Below are 20,252 nucleotides of genomic sequence, written 5' to 3' on the forward strand. Positions count from 1 at the left end.
TCCTTGATTTTGCTAACAAAACTTGACCAGGAGAGTTGACGGCCCGAAAGTGCCAGACATCATCTCCTTTAAGTGGTGTGTTATTCATAAACACAAAGAAAACTCTATCTTTCCCTTCCTAAACTAAACCCACCATATTTATGATTGGATTTTAATTTCTTTTCAAGCACTGTTTGAAAATTTCCTTGTAAGGACTTTTTAAAAATTAAATTCTAATTTCCGCTCAGATGTGCACAGGCACAGGAGAACCCAAACCAACTAATAGTCTAGCAGAGAAGAAACATTTTGTTTGCTGTTTTCTAGCTCAATTAAAAAATAAAAATTAAGAATGTGACAAAATAGGTTAAACTACATCATTAAGTAAACATGGACAGAAATTCTGTGCCTGATTAGCAAAACGAAGAACTAAATTTACCATCAAGGCTACATTTAGCTGCAAATGAACATATTTTAATGGCTACTAACCAATGAAAATCAACCTTTCCTTAGAAAAATAACCAGGAACTAGATTTAAATTGATTATTAAATCCATTAAATCAATCCAACCTCTCATTAGAGTTGCTGATAGATGCAAAGCTGCTGCCTCTATGGCGTGCCCACACTGGCAAAACACAAACCAATGCAGTGCCAAGGGTACAGGGATAGCACAGCACCTCCACGGCACATCCACCCCAAATCCCACCAGCGGCTGCTGAGTCCTAACGCCTGCACAGACCTCTTCCAAACTGAGTGCATCCATTAATATGTGGGGCCTGTAATGTGTCCTATTTTCCTGTATTAACCAAGCAAACACAAAAATGGGTCCCCGTAACAGTTTGACCCATTTTGAGAGTCTGGGGAGGCCACATTGACTTCTATTTCTTAGAAAAAAAAAAAGGAAAATTGTGTTTAAATATAAAGCAACCAGTTGCAGCACTGTGGGATTAGTTGGATGAATCCTTCAGCAGATATAATCAGCTTAATGGCAACAAAGATCACTGCACAGTCAGTGCAGCTGTGACACTCAGCAGCGTTTCACCGAAGGGGAAGGTTTGCACAAGGCTGGAACGGTCTCTTTTATTTCCAACATTTTTTTTTCCTCTCTCTCTCTCTGTACAGTCAACATTCCCATCAGCTCCATTAGCATGAAAGAATTAGGGAGGGAAATGGGTAGGGTGGAGCAATTTACGTCCGTGGGTCAGCATACTTACACGGCGTCATATAATTCAATTAAATGGACAAATAAAGTGATGCTAGTTGTTTTCCAAACTCAGGTTAATTTTAACTTAATTCCCACACTGTTGTGGGCTAAAGGGCTGCCTGCGGCACTGCTAAGTGACCAGCTATCTGTTATGGAAAGGAACACTGCGGGAGCGCTCCTGCTCTCACTGGCAGGAGACTCCTAGGAGCACCCTTACTCTGAGAATATCCACAGTTTCCTCATCTTCCCATAAAAAGAGAGATTGAAAGTAATCGCTTGATTCCCCTAATTATAGCTCTATTTGCATCGGCGAACCCATTGCTTTATGTTATAACTCATCTCACTGTTAAATTGCAAAAATAATCCAGTAGCACATAATAGATGCAAGATTTTAGCCATCCCTGTAAGAAATTAAGAAACATTATTTTCTAGGCTTCTTAATTTATGACTTTCATCATTAAATCCAGTGATCTACCTCTCACACATAGTGTTAACACAAACAAAAATAACCAACTAAATCCTCACCTATTTCATAGAATCATGGAATGGTTTGGGTTGGAGGAGACCTTAAAGATCATCCAGTTCCAACCCCTCTGCCACGGGCAGGGACATCCCAGTGGATCAGGCTGCCCCGTGGCAGAGTATTTACCACTAACTGTTGTGTTTCTGGGTTTTGCTTCCTCCAGGAACTCCCCCGAGATGCAGGTGAAGGTGCTCATGACTGGAAAAAGCTGAGGATAAATACAGAAGACCCTCAGATCTGTTATACGGAGGAAGCAGATGGATCGACACGGCAAAAGGAGGAACACCTTGGAAACAAGCCATTTGCTAAGGTGCTTGCTAAGTTCTGTTGGGAAAACTCAAACCTGCGCAGTTGCACTTTGGAACAAGAGCTCTGAAGGAGAATTATTTTCCATTTGCAGAATAAAGACCTTTTTCAGTACCACAATGTTTGGAAGCCTTTAAAATACATTACTGCTTGAAGATCCACAGCACTTCCCTTAAATCCCAGCACTTTCTCCTCTTCCTCAGCCAGAACTTCCTTTGCTTTCTTCAAAACATCAGTTCAACACCCCGCTGTCACTCTTCCCACCAGAAATCCTTGCGTTTCAGCAGTTCTGCATGGATATAATTCGTAAAGTGCTAGGCGAAATAAACACACTCTGAAGTGGGAAACATTATTGACAGACTACCTGGCACTCAGCTTTCAAACCCACCAGGAACATCAAGAGGCCAGATTTGCACATGTCAACTCCATCACCTTAGGAGGCTTTCAAAGTTTTCCCTTTTGTGGCTCTACAAAATGCATCTGCGGAGCCATTATATGAATTAGTTGGAAAGGGGTGGGGGGGAGAAGGAGGAGCGGTTAAGAACAGCAATACACCCCTGTGAGGACATTTAGAAGCATCTGGCTCAGAGATATTAAGAAAGGAAAGAAAAATTAATCATGCCGGCTGGGAAAAAACCCTGGCATCAGCACAGCCACCTTGTCATAAGGCAGATATTAATAATGTGAACCTCCAGGGAACACTCAGACATCTGAAAGATCCACTTGTTGGCTATCACAGAGCAGGCAGCTTTAACTGATGCCTCTTTGAAACCTTCTGAATTGGACACTACAACACTGCATAGGATTTTTTTTTTCCAGCACAACAAAGCCCTCAGTGCTAACGCTGAGACTGCATTGCTCTCTCTTCTTCCTAGATGGTATCAAAGAGAGTGCACAAGGGAAGGTAACGCACCTTATAACCATGTGCTATTGTCTGCAGCAGAATGGAGCGACGCCCAGTGACTGGGTGCAAAAGTATCAGATGCCGAAGCTGTGGTTATCAGATAATTAGGATGTTAGGAAAAGGAAAACACAAGGAGTCATTTCCATGGATACCCTGGCATCTGAGAGGCTCAACATGAACCAGCAGTGTCCACTCGCAGCCCAGAATGCCGACTGTAACCTGAGGTGTATCGAAAGAAGCCTGGCCAGCAGGGCGAGGGAGGGGATTCTGCCCCTCTATTCCTCTCTCATGAGACCTCATCTGGAGTATTGTGTCCAGTTCTGGAATCCTCACTGTAAGAAGGAGATGGAGCTGTTGGAACGGGTCCAGAGGAGGCTACAAAGATGATCAGAGGGCTGGAGCACCTCCCACACAACGATAGGCTGAGAGAGTTGGGGTTGTTCAGCCTTGAGGAGAGAAGGCTCCAAGGAGACCTTATAGCGACCTTCCAGTACCTGAAGGGGCTACAGGAAAGCTGGGGAGGGACTGTTTACAAAGGCTTGGGGTGATAGGACAAGGGGCAACGGGTATAAACTGGAGAGGGGCAGATTTAGACTAGACATTAGGAAGAATTTCTTCACCATGAGAGTGGTGAGGCACTGGAACAGGTTGCCCAGGGAAGCTGTGGCTGCCCCATCTCTGGAGGTGTTCAGGCCAGGTTGGATGGGCCTTGGGCAGCCTGAGCCAGTGGGAGGTGTCCCTGCCCATGGCAGGGGGTTGGAACTGGATGATCTTTAAGGTCCCTTCCAACCCAAACTATTCTATGATTCTATGATCTCACTCCAACAGACCTGGAGGGTGGGAGGCCTGATGAGGTGTTAGGCGGTTCACATTTTGTAGATATGAAGCTTAGTGCCAGAAGCTCTGCAGGACAGAGAAGAGAAATGGAGGTGAAAACTCACTGAGAAAAGAGAGGAAGCAAAAAGGATCTCGCCAGAATGGATGACAATGGGAAAACCCACACCTGGCCAAGACACTGCAGCAATAGGGGTATGTCCTGATACCCCATCTCAAATAGATCTCCTCAGGATTAGAGTAGGATGTAATAACAAACAATAACAATAAAGAGAACTCACATTTTCAAGAGAATTTATATCAGAATACGGCAAACCCCTCTTTTTTTTCTACCTTGTTACTTCTCCAGAGCTTCAGAAATCTTTCCTGCCTAACACATTGAAAGAGAACACTATAAAGGAAACACTCACCTGCCCATATCTGGGAAATGAGGAGTGCTGCTAAAAGCCCACCAGACACCCCCAGCGTCAGCTTATATGCATTTTCTGATCTCTTGGACCATCTGTGGCTACCTACAACTGCAGCTTCACAGGACACGCAGCTGACTCACTGAAGTGCAGCACCAGCTACTAACCAAGAGACTCAAAGACAAAATGATGATTGAAAAGCACCGAGTTGGATGTTTATATGCTATCTGATGATGCACGAGGTACTATCACTGGAAGTAACAAGCAGTCATGTCAAAATAAATGGGTTGTGGTTGGCAAATCTAGATGGACAATTCCCCAGTTAGGGAATATTGTTCAGGTATTATCAGTTTAGAAACAGCAGACTCCTATGTTTAAGCGGAAGACATCATCCTGGAGCCAGCGCTGCAGTAGTTTTCAGTATCTAGGCACAAGGTTGAAAGCATGGTGCCTCTACAAATGCAGTGCCGCTATTAGTGCTATTGTGTGCTTAAATCAGAAACAATTTTGCAGCCAGATGACTGCGTTTTTAAACCACCCTGTCCCAAGAGGAAACAGTTTCTGCACTGGCTACAGCTGTGATGCATTCCTATGCAAATGAAGCAATTTTCTCTATGAAAAGTCTCCCATTTCTTCCCCATGGCTGAATTTATCTCCCAATGGACTTGACAAAACGCAACACTAGCAGCTTTTTTTTTAAACTGATCACAGAAAAGGACACACTCAGACCTAAGAAATATGCCAATAAAAGTCCCATTGACTTAAGCAGAGAATCCACGTGTTTATCCTTCGTCAGAAGTCCTCAGTAATGACAGCTTACCATCCTTTCAGTCCTCAGTGAGACTACTGTCATGACCCTCTCTGTCACCACTCTCTGGCATTGCTTGGAGAAGCAATGAGCCAAGAATACCATTTTTCTGCTGATCTCTGTTCTCTTCCATTCACTCAACCTTTCCATTCGCACTACCTGTTGCACTACAGCTGATGCCAAGATGATCTCTTTTGGATAAGGATGGTCTTTGCTCTTGCTTGATGCCTTGCCTGGCATTTCTACTAGCTACAACAGGCAAAACAAGGTAGATGAGCTGCGGGCAAAATTAAAGCTGCCATGATCTATGTGCCGGTTCATGGGTCTGCCTTGCTCGGTGCACAAGGCACCACAGTCGCGCTTAATTACTGCCTGTGCCCATCTGAGGAGAGAACTGGGCAGAGCAGAGAAAACTTGCATTTTTAGTAAATGTTTTAAAGTTTGGAAAGATTTTTCTTTTCTACTCACGCTGGGGTTTCTTTTCCCCCAGGTGAAACAAAACAGAGCAATTTATGATTTTGTAGTTATTCAGAGTGCTGTTTCATGTTATAACTTAGAGGGGCACAAGAGGAACGCTTCGAGCTGATGGGTGAAAAAGAAAGAAAAAAAAGATGATTTAAAACAGGTCTAAATGAATAGTTTATACAATCTTCAATTTTAGACTTGATATACATTTATAACCTGTCTTTCACTGTGGTTTATCCCAAGCGACTGGGCTCCCACGGCTTAGCAAGTTGCTTCTCATCAGTTTATGAGCACAAACTGACCACACTCATGCTTAAGTTTTCCATCTTAGAAGTAAAACTGATGATTTGAAGTCACCATAGATCTAAGTTTTTCAGCTGCTGTGAAACATTCAGGTTCAAACTGCCTTCATGGTTTAAATTAACCTCTTTTACTTTGCAATTAGGACTGGAGGCGAGGGTGTGCATGATCACTTCCCGTCATTCAAAAAACAAGCACTTGGTTATTAAACTATGAAAAATTGATCATTTGCAATTGCTGAGCCATAACTTTACAAATCTCTTCTGAGTCTGACCAGTGGAATTTAAAGTGCGACGCTCAATTTCATACCACTTCAGAAGCCAAATTACCGTGTAATCTGTGAGCATTGCTTGAAAATACCCTGACAACAGTGCCTGGAATAGGGCATCACAGAGGAAGTAACCAGGCAGCTCCTCTGGACCTGGCTTCTGACTCAGATTTCATCTGCACAGTCTGAACGTGATTAAAACTTGAGCTTAAAGAAAAAAAAAAAAGAAAAAAGAGTAAATTGAAATTTCCTGCGCAGAGGACCCTGCTTCTGGCCAAGTCCAAGCACGTGTCAGGGGTTCTCTGTAGCAGGTTCCAGCCTATCGCTTTCTGAAACACTTCTCTTGTCCTCTTTCTGTGTTGGAGAATGTCAACAAGTCATACTCCTTTCTTACTGTTTTGTTCATTAATCACCACCTTGTTTTGAGTGCCATGCTGAAAGGGAGATGTTTCTTATGCCATCATCAACCCTGAGAAGGAGAATGCTGATAGATAGAACTGGTGCTTTCCTCCTCTCTCCCAACATCTCCCCCAGCCACAAAACTCCTCACTAACCACAGTCATCCTCTCTGTCAGCAGCAGGGGTGAGTAGGGGTTTCTCGTGGGGGTTGGAACTGGATGATCTTCAAGGTCCTGTCCAACCCACACTATTCTATGATTCTATGTTATTCCCAGTCCCTTCCCTTGCTTCACAAAAATACTGCTGGATGTACAGGAACGAACTTTCAGAGGAAGAAGAAAAAAAAATCAATTAAAAGAAATTTGCAAACCATTGTGATAGAGCATCTCATTTAGAGCAGTCACTTTTTATCCATAGGGCAAGTAATTGCAGTACTATCGCAGCAGGAACATCATGCATCAGAGAAGGTGACAACATTTTTAGGGGTATTTATTGTAAGCATACTAAATTCAAGGCTGTACCCCGCAAATTAATTTTCAAGGGTGACAGAAGTCAGCTGGCTGGAGCTGTTATTGCTAATAGCTAGAAAAGACCCACTTAATCACTTTGCATTTTTATTTGTAGAAGATAAAGAAACATTTCTTTCCCTAATATTTTCATCTCATTTTATCTGGACTGCAATATCTGTTTAATTTCATTTGATCAGTTTTCTAAGGGTCCTAGAACTACCATATTTTTATAATCTTGTTATATCCATCAGAAAAAAACTCGATTATTTGCCCCACCATATCCCAAATGGGAAACTAAGACAGACAGAAATCAAGTGACTCGTTCAAGGTCACGCTGGGATTCTGTAGCAAAACCAAAGAATTAGAAACCTGAACTCGATTCTGAAAATAGCCATAAAGGGAATTTCCTCACTGAATCAACAAGGATTTGGCAGACCTGGCCATCGACGGCTATGTGTTTTAATAAATCACATCACCGTGGATAACCTAGCTCTGACTGGACAGATCCTGTTATTCTTCTCAGCTGAAAAAAAAGTAAATCCTCTCTAATAAATAAAACAAGCTTATCCACAGTAGTAGACTGAGTTTAGCAAAAGTACTTGGAAATATATTAATTGCTGGTTCTGAAAATTTCAAAGAGCAGCTCTGCTCCATGCTTCTTAAGCGGCAAAAAGGCACTCAGGATGGCAAAGCTAATTTACGAGATTCCTGCCTCTCAACTTGTACACCTTCATTCTACATCCATGAGAACGGCTGTCAGCGCAGGAGCCTTTCTAGCTCAGTATCGTGTCTCCAGTGGCAGGGAAGAGTGAATGCTTAGGGGACAGAGTAGGGGTAAGCATACAGTGATGAATTCATATATTTTCCCACGGTCTGTCTAAAGTACCTTGCTCACTATGTTCTGTCCTCAGGAAACAAATGTCCTGCAGTGGAAAACAAGAGGTGTTTTCCAGACACAGTTTCAAAAGGGTGCGAGGGTATTGCAATCGTTTATACACACAGAAATATGAACAGTTACTCGTTATGTTAAAACCTGAAAGCTGATCGGGTGAAGCGTTTGACCGAGGCTTCTAAAGCTCAGCTGTGGAGTCAAAGAACTCTGAACATTTCTGGCAAGTCAGACATGAACAGATGCTTTAGACTTATGCAGTGTTAATGGGAGGAGCAGGTATGTCAAACTAAGTCACTGGCTGTGCCCAAGCTGCGGTTTCCATCTCTCTTCCAAGCTGTGTTGAAGTACATTGGCAGAACAACATCCATCAGGGATGTATCGAATGCTGACCACAGCAGTATTTGTCCTCTGCAAAGAGGAAAGGAGCAGAGCAGTCGAATCTGCATAAACATTGCATTAATAACAGACTGGGTGAAGACTGCATTTCAATACTGAACTCCAGTCAAAGTCCCTCCTTACTTAGAAGTTCAGAGAAGCTCCTTTGGTTGCTAGATTTGACAAATACTCCAGTAACCTCTGCCAGGGAAGGCTGCGAGTGCAATGCAATGCCACAGGTCTCAGGCTAGGACTCACACTTCTTCCCCTGGCTTAGTGGATCGGCATCGTAGTCAATATCCGAAGTCACCACTGAGCTGTGCTTGGGAAACCAGACGTGACCAGCACATCCAGACCCCTACAGATAGAGGGAAATTTTCAGAGGTCAGAGCAGACACACAGATTGTAGTTCAGAAGAAAAGGCAAGACCACATCTGCCTGGGCTGATTTGCCCAACACTACAAACTTACCTTAATGGTTATTTACACATCCCTCTCCCAACCTTCCTCTCTCCTCTTATGTAAACACACTATAAATAGAGACTTGGCCCAATGCCCACCAATCCACCGCTCAGCTTCTCCCAATCCTAAAGGTCTTTCTCTGGACAAGCTGTGATTTAGCTCCAAGTTCCTGTAAGTCTGAGCAACTTCTTCCAACCTTCATCAGCACTAATGTGACACATGCCCTTGTGCTACCAATGAGAAACTGTAACTTCAGAAACCAAACCCAAATTTTGTCATGAGTCACATGGACTTCTTTATCAGTGTCCTCCTTCTGCAGCTCCCATGAGCCCTTTATGGGTTCTTCAGGGTTTTGGAGGGAACATTGACAAAAGTCACCCTACACTGTACGTGCCGTAGGACTTTGCCCCAAACAAGACCAAGACCTCTGGCCAGTGTCAGATAATCCGTCACTATAAGCTACTTGTATCCAAGCCAGATATTTATTGCTATTGATCTGCCTGGTCCCAGCGAAAGACTTTTGTTCTCCCAACCCGGGACTTTGACCTCAATTAAGTTATGAATTTCAATCCGATAGACTGCTCCACTTACCCTGCTGCTCTCCCTGACTGGATTAATTAGAATTAGCTAGGCTGGGAGTCACCCCGAGCGCCTCATGGATCATGTTATTTTAATAATAAATAAAGAGAAGGCAGCAGCATACAAGGAAGGATTTTGAAAGATTGTTCATCTAAGAGCATCATTCAGAACCTGCCAATACTAATTTCTCTGAGTTTGATTACCTCATTTACTTCTTTTTATTTCTATTCATTAATTGAGTTTTATCCCCCATTACTTCAGCTCCCCAAATGTGCCCTTCCTATAAAGGAACCAGACACACGCTTTGCTGTTACAAAGTTTTATTACTGCAGCTCATCAAAAGTATAGTTAGCAGGAATGGAATAGTCATTAAACATTTAATAATCTAATAGTGCTGAGAAAATATATATATAATAGGGGAGGGGGAAAGGAAAGGAGAGCAACGAGGCAACCCTATTGCCATAAAGCGTGCACCGAGGGCTCTTTATACAGGTAGTTAATTGGCCGGTGGATAAAACCGAGCATCGTCAAGAAGGTAACATCTACCACTGAAGAAAATGCATATATCCATTAGGATATTTTCTGACATCACAATAATGCCTTTGGAACGAGTCTAAAATGGGTTGAATACCAAAGAAATTTGATTGGCAAGGGGAAGTTTCCGAACTAGTGAGTCAGGGCCTGATAGCTACATTATCCTTATTACTTCTCTTTCCCTATAAAAGCAATTACGTACTTGAAGATGTCGGGTTGCCCGGGACTGTACCGAAATGGATTGTCTCAACCAGCCATGTCACAGACATACTACGGAGTTATTGACCCATAAATGAACACTTGTTTGTCATGCTTATTTTAATGTTTAATTGGCTGGAACAGCAGAAACGGATTTTGATGATGGAAGTTACCAATTCTTCCAGTGCTGGTACCTAGCTTGCAGATAGCCAACTCCTAGCCTGTGAAGAAACATGACAGACAACTTCAACGCACCTTCCACCTTCATGTAAAGTTCAGGCCTTCATTATATAAGAAACCCTTGTCAGGACAGGGTGATTTATTCCTGCCAAGCTAAGCCTTATTGTAAGAGGACGGAAGACCCACTTCAACACAGGATGCGTAAGCTGGGACAGCCAACTGGTCTGTTAGATAAACTAGAAGGTTACTCCAGGATAGGGTTTACTTGTTCTGTTGCAAAAGGGAGCGACTGAACAGTCTCTCTGTGAGACGCAGTGGGAAGATGGCACCAGTCTTTGTTTCCATATGCAGGCAAACACCGACAAGACTTCTGCTGCCCCTCACTCCAGCAGGGATGCCTGCTCACATGGAACTATTGGAACAGGTCCAGAGGAGACCACGAAGATGATCAGAGGAATGAAGCACTTCTGCTATGAGGACAGGCTGAGAGTTGGGGTTGTTCAGCCTAGAGAAGGCTCTGGGGAGACCTTAGAGCAGCTTCCAGTACTGAAAGGGGCTCCAGGAAAGCTGGGGAGGGACTTTTTAAAAGGGCATGGAGTGATAGGACGAGGGGGAATGGCTTTAAACTGGAAGGGGGAAGATTTAGATTAGACAGTAGGAAGAAATTCTTTACGATGAGGGTGGCAAGGCTCTGGCACAGGCTGCCCAGAAACGTTGTGGCTGCCCCACCCCTGGAGGTGTTCAAGGCCAGGTTGGATGAGGCTTGGAGCAGCCTGATCCAGTGGGAGGTGTCCCTGCCCATGGCAGCGGGGTTAGAACTGGATGACCTTTATGGTCCCTTCCAACCCAAACTATTATATGATTTCCAAAAGCCTTTGCAACGCTTGATAGCTCATTACAAAAGTGAAGACTGAATAGGAATAGACAACCAGCTTGCCCAGGTGATCGCTGGAGTCTCCAAGGGATCTGTGCAAGGACTTGGGTTGTTCAACGCACGCAAACGAACAGGGGAAGCAGGCTGAGAGTGAAGCATCCAAGTCTGCTACACCAAAAGCACTGTAAAAATGCTATAAAACTATCTCAGAGTGACGGGGTGAAAAAACTGCAGATGAAATTCAGTGCTAATAAACAGCAAATAATGCACACGTGGCAAACCAGTCTTTGGTCTAAATCCACACTGCTGGGCTTCAAACTAGCTATTACCTCTGTGGAAACAGATGATGAGTTATTATAGACAGCTTGGTTATAACACCAGGTCAGTATTTGATGGGAGTTAATAAAGGCAAACAACAAGGAGGCATTTGGGAAAAAAAAAAAGAGGAAATAAGAAACCTCATTAAATTACTTCATTAAATCTTATGTTGCACTTACAGCTTGGGCACTGAGAGAAGTGCTACTCCCTTCATCTGAAGAGAAACATGGAAGAACTAGAAATGATTCAAAGAATGACAAGGAACAAAGTAACCAAGCAGCTACCAAATGGGGTAGAATTAAATAGATTAAACTCCTCAGTCTGAAAAATAAGCGATCAAGGGGAATCAAGGAGGCCAATAAAGTCATAAGCAGGACAGAGAAGGTAACTGGGGGAACAATTACTGCTTCTCATTATGCTAGAATGATGGGCTCTCACACGAACTGACCGTGGCAAGTGCAAAGCAAATGCACAGTTAAACTACAGAACTCCCACTGGCATAAAAGGTTTGGAAACCAAAGAGGGATCAGAGAAATTTATCAAAGAAAAATCCAGGAGTGCAAAGATAATACCAATGGTTCAGGAAGCCTCCAAGCCACAGACGCTGGGAAAATATATGAAATCATCACTGCATGCTTACCCTACTCTGTCCCCTAAGCATTCACTCTTCTCTGCCACTGGAGAAACGATACTGAGCTAGAAAGGCTCCTGCTCTGACAGCATTTCTCAAGGATGCAGAATGAAGATGTACAAGTTGAGAGGCAGGAACCTCGTAAATTAGCTTTGCCATTCTGAGTGCTTTTTTGCCATTTACAAACCATGGAGCCAAGAAACAGCTATGATCACTAAAATCTGATTTAAAATCTAAACAAAATAAGCATAAAGAGTTATTGCTCTGATATTTAAAGTGTTAGAACAATCTTTTTTTAGGAAAACTAAGTAAAATACCTTGCACCAAAGACTGCAAATTCAAGATGCCCCAATGATGCACTCAGAACATGGGTTTTTTTTGCTTGTTCTGTTGTGTGTGAGTTTGCTTAGTTTTGTTTTTTTACAGCAAACTGGAAGAGACAACTGCTGACAACAGATGAATACAAAATTCCATTTGGACAGTAAAACCAGACTTTCTCATATTGAAAAGTCCACAGGGAGAAGGTGAATGGCAGAATTTAACTCCTTCAAAACAGGAAAGCTTTTTCAAGAGAATGAATGCAAAAAGAGATGTTCTAGGAACCATGTCTCCTGAGCAAAGAGTAGCTGATTGATTGGCAAGGGCTGTTCCTCTGGTAGAGCAGTGACGCCAAGGCTATAGGAAATGAGGGAGGCTAGAGACCATTCCTAGGTGATTAGAGACCATTCCTATGGTGAAGCCTTCACCTGAAAAACCAGCTCGGCTGCCACTGGTATCCTGTTTGTGCGATTAACCGAACACCTTAATAAGGTGCTAAAGCATTTCCAACAACGACTTCACAAATTACAGGTGTTTTAACATGTTTATTTCAAAGATGACCCTGGGACCAAGAGACAAAGGAGCACGGACTGTCACATGTCCTGGCAGGGAGGCATTCACAGTAAGGCTCTTTCCTGCCTATATAGAGAGGTATAAAGACAGCAGTGAGTAAGATACCTGCTTCTCCTTTGCACCAGAACACACAGCAGCACCGTGGTACCACTGCTGGCCTCTGTCTGCCACCAGTGATCATTGGCAGAGATCACAGGCTTTACACCAAAAAATACCTGTGCTGGTCAGGCACGGACACGGGCACAAGGCTTCCTGATGCAGAAGGTGCTCACGCTCCCTGAGCTAAAATAATGTGCCTACTGCTCAGCTGCATTCCTCTTGCAGCAGCACTGGGTGCGGAAAGTGCCTCCCTCTGTGCAGCAACACTGCCTCAGTACAAGGGGATGCCCACAGCCATGCGATCTTACAGCAATCCACTAACAAGTGCTACTTTCTTTGGTCCCCTGCTTTAAACCCTGCATTTTGATAACCCTGAGAGCAGCTTTCAGTTTTGAGGGTAAAGCAACAGAGATCACTGTTTTGTTGTTTTTTTTTTTTTTCCAAAGTCAGCTCTTGGATTTCACTTTTCAAACACTGGTTTTGCATGTAGAGGTTGAAAGGACCGTGTGGAATTGCTGCTGGAACAACACAGAAGCCTGCAGTTGCTTTCTGGGCTGGTGAGCCTGCTTTGCAGGCAATGCTGCACGCGTACTGCCTGAGCAAGGGTGCCAACTGCTTTGCTGCACCAGCAACGAAGCAATGATTCATGTGTCTACAGGGAACAGAGGAAACAAAGAGTGTACATGTCAAGCAGGAAGATGGGAAGAAACAATGCAAAAAAGCCCAACCTCCACATGCAGAAGGAAACATCTCGTTGTCTGTACAACCTACAGTTTGGGCTGATGAGGCCTGAGGTGTCTTCAGAAGCTGAAGAGCAAACCAGGGATAAATCTCTGCATCTCCCAGCATATATTTAGAGCTGCAAATATTTTGCAAATGTTTCTGCTGAAAGGGACTTTTCTCCCTAAAGGTAAAATCAGCATCTGCTGAGTGGTGACCATTTAACATTCAACCTGCTGCCAATCTACATTCCACAGAGACCCGCAGGAGAGACATGGAGCTGTGCCACATCTAATAACTGTGTGACTGGCACCATGTCAATGCTTTAATGTAGAAAGCTACCCTCTGTCACTAAGCAGATCTCTCCTTTCTTTTGGCTAATGGCTTTCACACCCATTGGCAAGGATGTCAAGACTGAAGGGGTACGAGCCTGCAGAGTCTACTGAGATCTGCTTAGCAAAGCTGACTACAGAAACACTCAGACAGAGATGGGGGGGTATAAGGAAAGAAGGAGATAATTCTGCTCTCATTGCTTTGCTTTTCATCTTTGTTTACCGTCTTTCTCTGTTGGCCACCGTACCCTCCCATCACAGCAATGGTCAGTTCAGCACCACCTGCACATCCTTCGCTCGCTGAGAGTGTAACTACGGCAAACCCTCTGCAGCAATCATCTGATCCAGAACACGGGCCCTCCTGGCTTTATGAGCCAGGCTTTTAGTATCTTTAGGGGGAAATTTATACTAGGGACATTAACTGCAAGGGCACAAGGCTCAGACATCTTCCTTTTTAATCTCAGCCAGGTTTAGAGAATGGTCATAACAGCAGAGTACTCTGGGAGCTGGCATCTTACCGACAAGCGCGCTTGCACAGACCAGCTTGCAGCAAAGGTGGTGGGCTGCACAGGCGCGCACACGTACTCTCTGGGGAGGGGAAAAGCTGTGCAGATACAGCTGCTGGCCTTTGGTCCTCGGTCAGAGCAGTCAAGATGCTCACACTGATCTCCTCAACATCTCCCTAAAGATACAGAAAAATGAGGGCATGAACAATATTTGGTGCAGGAGGCAGGGAAGGGATTCTGAGACCAGCTCCATTTTTAAATGTCTGTGCAATGCCTCCAACATGAGGCCATGCAGAGACTGAAGCAGTTTGTATTCTTGCTGCGAAATCCAAATGAACAAGACTGAGAAGAAAAAAACAATAACAGGCAGCAAGCATGTCTGACGCTTCCTTGCTTCTTTTTGTCCTACACGGACATGATCCTTTCGGAGTCAGGCAGGAAAATAGAAAAAACACACAAATAAAACAAAGCCAACAGACAACTAATCTTAGCAATCTTCATATCTGTAATTTCTACTTCATTTTTAGATAATGGTGGAAATTAGTCTTTGGATAGTTGATAAAAATCAACCTGTCTCTGCTGGGTTAGTACCATGATCTGTGGCCCAGCAGCTACTTCTAGTACAATTGATTTTCCTTTTTGGCAACCAATAGGCCAGTCAATAATAATGTTGTTTGAGAAGGATTGAGTCATGAGGGAGATGAACCTTCCCTGCCATTTATTATGTTTGTATTGTCTTCATTTGAAAAGGTTATTTCTTTTTTTTTTTCCAATGAGGATGTGAGTGAAGGTATTACAAGGGGGACGGCTGCTCCGCATCCCGGTCTCCAAAGCCCTCTGATTCACAAGCGTGTTAGCATGCTAACAGAGGAGAGGAGTGGCAGTCTGCTAAAAGTGTGTGGAAGGGGACTGGGAGGCAACCACGCTCCTCCTGCTACTCTAGATTTCTTAAGGGAAGAAAATGAAGAAAAAGAAAGCCAGCTAACTCAAAATCACATCCTAAGAAGCATGACTTCAGGCAGCTGTTCAGCCGTGCGTGAATTGTACAAGATACAGCAACCAACATTCGCTGCAGACAGCACAGACACTGGATGCTCTTCACTAAAACTACTGGTGTAGAAGAATGAATAAAATAAAACCTACACATGCTTGCAACAGATTTCCTAACCTGATCATTTTCAGCTTTGGTTCTCAAGTTCTCTTCTCAAACCTTTGTAGGTCCATGGGTGACCACTGAGAACTCACCGATAAGCGGTTTAAAGTCTCAGTGATCTGCACCTTCATTAGGAAAGTGAAAAGTCAACAAATAAAAACTGAAGATCACTTCTAGCATTTTTCATCCTTGTAGTCATAATTATAGCACAATTTTAGCATACACAAATGATTATCATAACATTGCTGAGCTTATTAATAGAACTGCACAACGATGTAGCTTAAAAATCATAAAATAATACTTAAACACAATTTTAACTCAGCTGTTCCACCTCACAGATACACACATAGCCCTGAATTACCCTGTGTGTTAAATGATACAGTTCCACTTACAGCTAACAATATTTATTTTAAGACTTGTTCACATAGGCTTGAAAAGCTTTTTCCGAGTAAGCTGATCAGTGGCCACTGCTGCAGGATAGTTCCCCACATGTTCCCAAGGGCATGCCCCAAATGCACATATTATTATTTTGGAGTAAAAAGTACCCACAAATGGAACAAAGTGCAGCCACAGCAAATCTGGGAGGAAAGTCTATGGTCTACTGTTCTGATGTTACAAGTAAGAGATGCTAGTTGTCTTTCTCTCTCACTGGACAATTACTGTACCACGATGCCCTTCATCTTCCTTAAAACAGCACTAGTTGTACCTGCAACTCTCCCTGCGTAGGATAAGCAATCACGAGGGGTCTGCGTCAGAGCACAGAATCCTCCTTTTCATGCGGCCTTACTTGACTTGTTCTTGCAGGAGGTGACCAGACTTGGACCTTGCCCAAGAGCACTCTTCCACCTAACAGTACTGGAGCAGAACCCTGGGCCTGAACGTCCCCCTAAGCGCACTAAAGGAGCAAATCTGAAAGTTGGTTGAGCAGCATCTCCCATCCAGGAGCAGAGCCCAGTTCTGTGGTCTCCTCTACGTTGGCAATGCACCACCAGATACAATCGAGGACAAATAAAATCTCTGACCAGGCCAGCTGGCTGCTCCTGGCATGGGGAGCACCGAGGATGCCACGGCACAGCAGCAGGGAAGCGCGAGGCCTGGGTGCTATTCTGCTGCCATCCCACGTCTCCCCTGATTCTACAAAACCTCCTTTCCAAGGCTGGAGAAAACACTGTATGGGAAAGCTCTCCCTGTAGGGGAAAAAGCTCGTCCTTTGTTACTCGTCCTCTGCAAGCAAAACTTATTCATGTCTTCATATATTTTAAAGTTAGAAGTGGGTATTTTAATCACTCTGCTGATCTCCTTCATAACTGCTGGGAATATACTCCCCTTGCTTTTCACATCTTCACTCAGTTAAAAGCCTACATTTCAGGCAAACGGTTCCAGTGGAAGGAAGTGTTTTCAGACTGAGCCCCAAGCACTGCGTATTTCCAGCAGAGCTCCAAAATACCATCCTGCCACCCACTTTGAAATGGCCTCTGGCTCTGAAGATTTAGGTAATTCAATTACATAAACGTCCCTTTTCAACAAAGGAGAGAAGCCTGTTGCCTTTCTGCATCCCCTCGCCCATGGCAATTGCTCACCACCTCTTTTCAAACGTGCTATTAGAGCTAATTATGAACAATCAATGGCCACAGCTTTTCAGTGACATTAGTGAACCTCCCTTTTGAAACCACGACACCACTTTTCAAAACAAAAAGCACAGGCGCTGGATCGCTGCAGTGCAGGAGTGTGAGGTTATTCCCAGAACTGAAACGCTTTTGAGCATGCTACGGGAATGAGGGGAGGCAGGCGACCTCTCCTCCTGCTCCCAAGCTGTTTAACAACAGAGCAATAGCTTGAAACTTGCAGAAACTCTTGATGCAGAGGCTGCAAGTGTTTTAACTTTGTATGAAGATAACCAAAGATAGAACAAAGATAATCAAAATAAGGCAGCAAAAAGCGAGTGAGGCACACGGACAGGGAGAGTGAATGGGTAGGACTCGCTCCAGGTCTCCTAGCACAACACCACTGTCACTGCCTGCTTAGGGCAGCTAAATCCTTTAGCACGCTCCAAGAGAGCCAAGCTGGAAGAGCATTTATTAAAAAGGTAATAGAAGAGAGCATAAATCTGTCATGCTGTTTGACTAACTTTTTAGAAGCATACTAAAACACAGGCAATTTAAAAAAAAATTGGTCTATAACATTTTTCTGCTTTCCTACCTGCTCATAACCCTCATAATCTCTAATTTATTCTTTATCTCTCCTGCTGCCTGCGGGTAGGTACTGCAGCAAAATTGAACGAGACAGGAAAATACCTTAAGACCTGAGCGGCAGGAGGAAATCGCAGCGGGTGTTTGCATGCTCTGACAGGGGGACTGCGCGTGGCCCACGAAGGAAACCTCTTCAGAGAGCGCATCACTCTGAAATAACAGCACCGCTGAACCAAGTCACTAGAGATTCCCTGACACTTAACTCACTGTTCTTTATAGCCTACACATTAACTGATGGTGCGCTTGGCAATGTACAACAGCAGGCGCTGTGGTGTTTATGACCTGTTAGGAAGGAAGAGTTTTTCTTCTCCTTTTTTCTTCTGGTTGCTCTTAAAATTCCTTCTGCTCTTGCTTTGGACATGCATTGTTACAGGGTAAAGGTCAGAATGAAAAAAGGAGAAATACACATTAGGTCACAAAGTCTTGAAATGTTATTGTAATTTATATATGGCCGAGAATAAAAATGCGCCTGCCTTCTCTGGGAACACACCTACGTGCAAACAGAGACCTTTATAAAAAATTCTCCTTTATTACCTTGGTGGGGGAAAAAAAAATTCAAAGATTGATTTTCTTTTTATGGCTATTATTAACCTTTTGTTACCGGCCAAAAATAATCTGGTTAGAAAACGTGCAATACATCAAAAAGAAAAAAAGAGAGAAGAATTTAACAGAAAATTAATGTTCAGGGAAAAAAATAAGATGACTCTCCCTTCAGCCTTTTCTTCTAAGAGTCAGGCTTTGCCTCCAAAGAAATGAGGCAAGCGCCAAAGAGCAGTGACTTTTCAGACTCCTGCAGTCCAGCAGCCCAGACAAAACCACCTTCCAGGCTGCTGGGGCAAAGCAGACATGCGAATGTCTGATCTGACTCCTCTCCAGTGTGAAGGCACAGCTGTTCCCGCACGTATCTGACATGTCACTCACCAGCTCTGACTGAAAGGTGACAGTCTTGGCTGACAGTGGGGCACACAAAGCTCCCCATTTGTACTGGCTCTACTGCCCCTCACCTATGTAAGGAAAAACTCCTATAAAATCCATTACAACTGAAATTCTGAATGTCTAAGCATTAAGATCTGTGTCTCACCAGTTACTGTGGAGCCACACTTTCTAATACCCATCCCACCCGCAATTCTACCCATGTAAGGGCAAGAAAGACCACTTCACAACCATTTAATGCGTGGATAAGTACCAACACAGCACTCTGTAGCCTGTGAACACTAAGGTCCGCTGAGAAGCCTGTGAGTTGCAACTGCACTCGGGGTCCACCTCTTACAAATTTCCAAAGCATCTCTTTGCAAGGCTGCTTAAGATCTCACTGGTAAGAGCTAGCAAATTCGTCCGCAGAGGTCTATCTGTGTCCAAACTGGGCAGAAGAACAAAGCCAGTAAGTGCCATGCTGGTAAAGAGCACTCAATCATAATTTGACAGAAATACATTGGACAAGTATTTCCGAACACAATCACATTTACACAGGTCAGTCCCTAATTACAACAAGATGACAAAACTAGGAGCATAGAGTCATGAGTACAGGCAGGTTCAAGCTGGCTGGCTGGAAGGAACCATGTGCAAAGCGGATGCTGAATCAGTACAGTTCACAGGCCGGTCTATTAAGGAACCCCAGAACAACTGCTTTATGTTCAGTTAAGTCTAATTGTGCTAGAAATGGTGAACTCCAAGGTGTGGGAATGGAAATGGCATCAGGCATTTGACTTTGCCCTCAGTCAACGCTGAGATCCTACTCTAGCTGTCACATCCCCCCTCACTGTGACCTGAAGCATCACCTCCCATACAGGGTGCTCTGCCAAAACCAGGCACTTATTGGGTGCTTTTCTTTTAAGTGAAGTGGGATTTTCTTTCCATCAGTCCACAAAGTTTTGCTGAGAGTGTAGCATTACAAAAAATACACTGCAGAAGGCACTTTATGTAGGAAGCTACCAAACATCTCGCACACGGGAAATCCCTCATGCCATCTGTACCACTAGTCACATTGGAAGCCACAGCAATAAAAAACTTTACTGCACAGAGAACTTTCAGCAGGAACTGAAAAAGGCCCCTTTCAACTATGTATTTAATGCAACCAAATTCTGTTATTTTTCCTAGGTCACCTTTGCGGATGTTCTTCTCTGAGCTACGTGTCCTCAGAGAACTTGCTATGGAGTTTTGGAAGAATTCAGCTTCATGCAAAACATTTAGTCAGAGGACTACGTAACGCATCAATCAAATTCAACTTTTTTATTCCTTTCTTACCTGGCTGTTAACGTCAGCTGCGTGTTGTAACAGTACTGAAACGAGCTCCTTGTGTCCTCTGTCGCATGCCCAGTGGAGCAAAGCCCGGCCCTGCAACAAAAAAAAAAAGCACA

At 43.8% G+C, this 20,252-nt stretch overlaps 1 protein-coding gene across 2 annotated transcripts in view; it reads right to left on the reverse strand.

Annotated features, from left to right (window-relative positions):
- ACBD6 (acyl-CoA binding domain containing 6) overlaps nucleotides 1-20,252 on the reverse strand; it is a 91,855-nt gene that overhangs the window by 24,890 nt on the left and 46,713 nt on the right. For both annotated transcript variants that reach the window (XM_054073221.1, XM_054073222.1), the window contains one exon: nucleotides 20,140-20,229. In XM_054073221.1, the coding sequence (XP_053929196.1) occupies nucleotides 20,140-20,229 (90 nt within the window). The remainder of the gene's footprint in view (nucleotides 1-20,139; nucleotides 20,230-20,252) is intronic.

The sequence above is a fragment of the Cuculus canorus genome, chromosome 8, assembly GCF_017976375.1.
Source record: "Cuculus canorus isolate bCucCan1 chromosome 8, bCucCan1.pri, whole genome shotgun sequence".
Taxonomy (NCBI): Eukaryota; Metazoa; Chordata; class Aves; order Cuculiformes; family Cuculidae; genus Cuculus; species Cuculus canorus.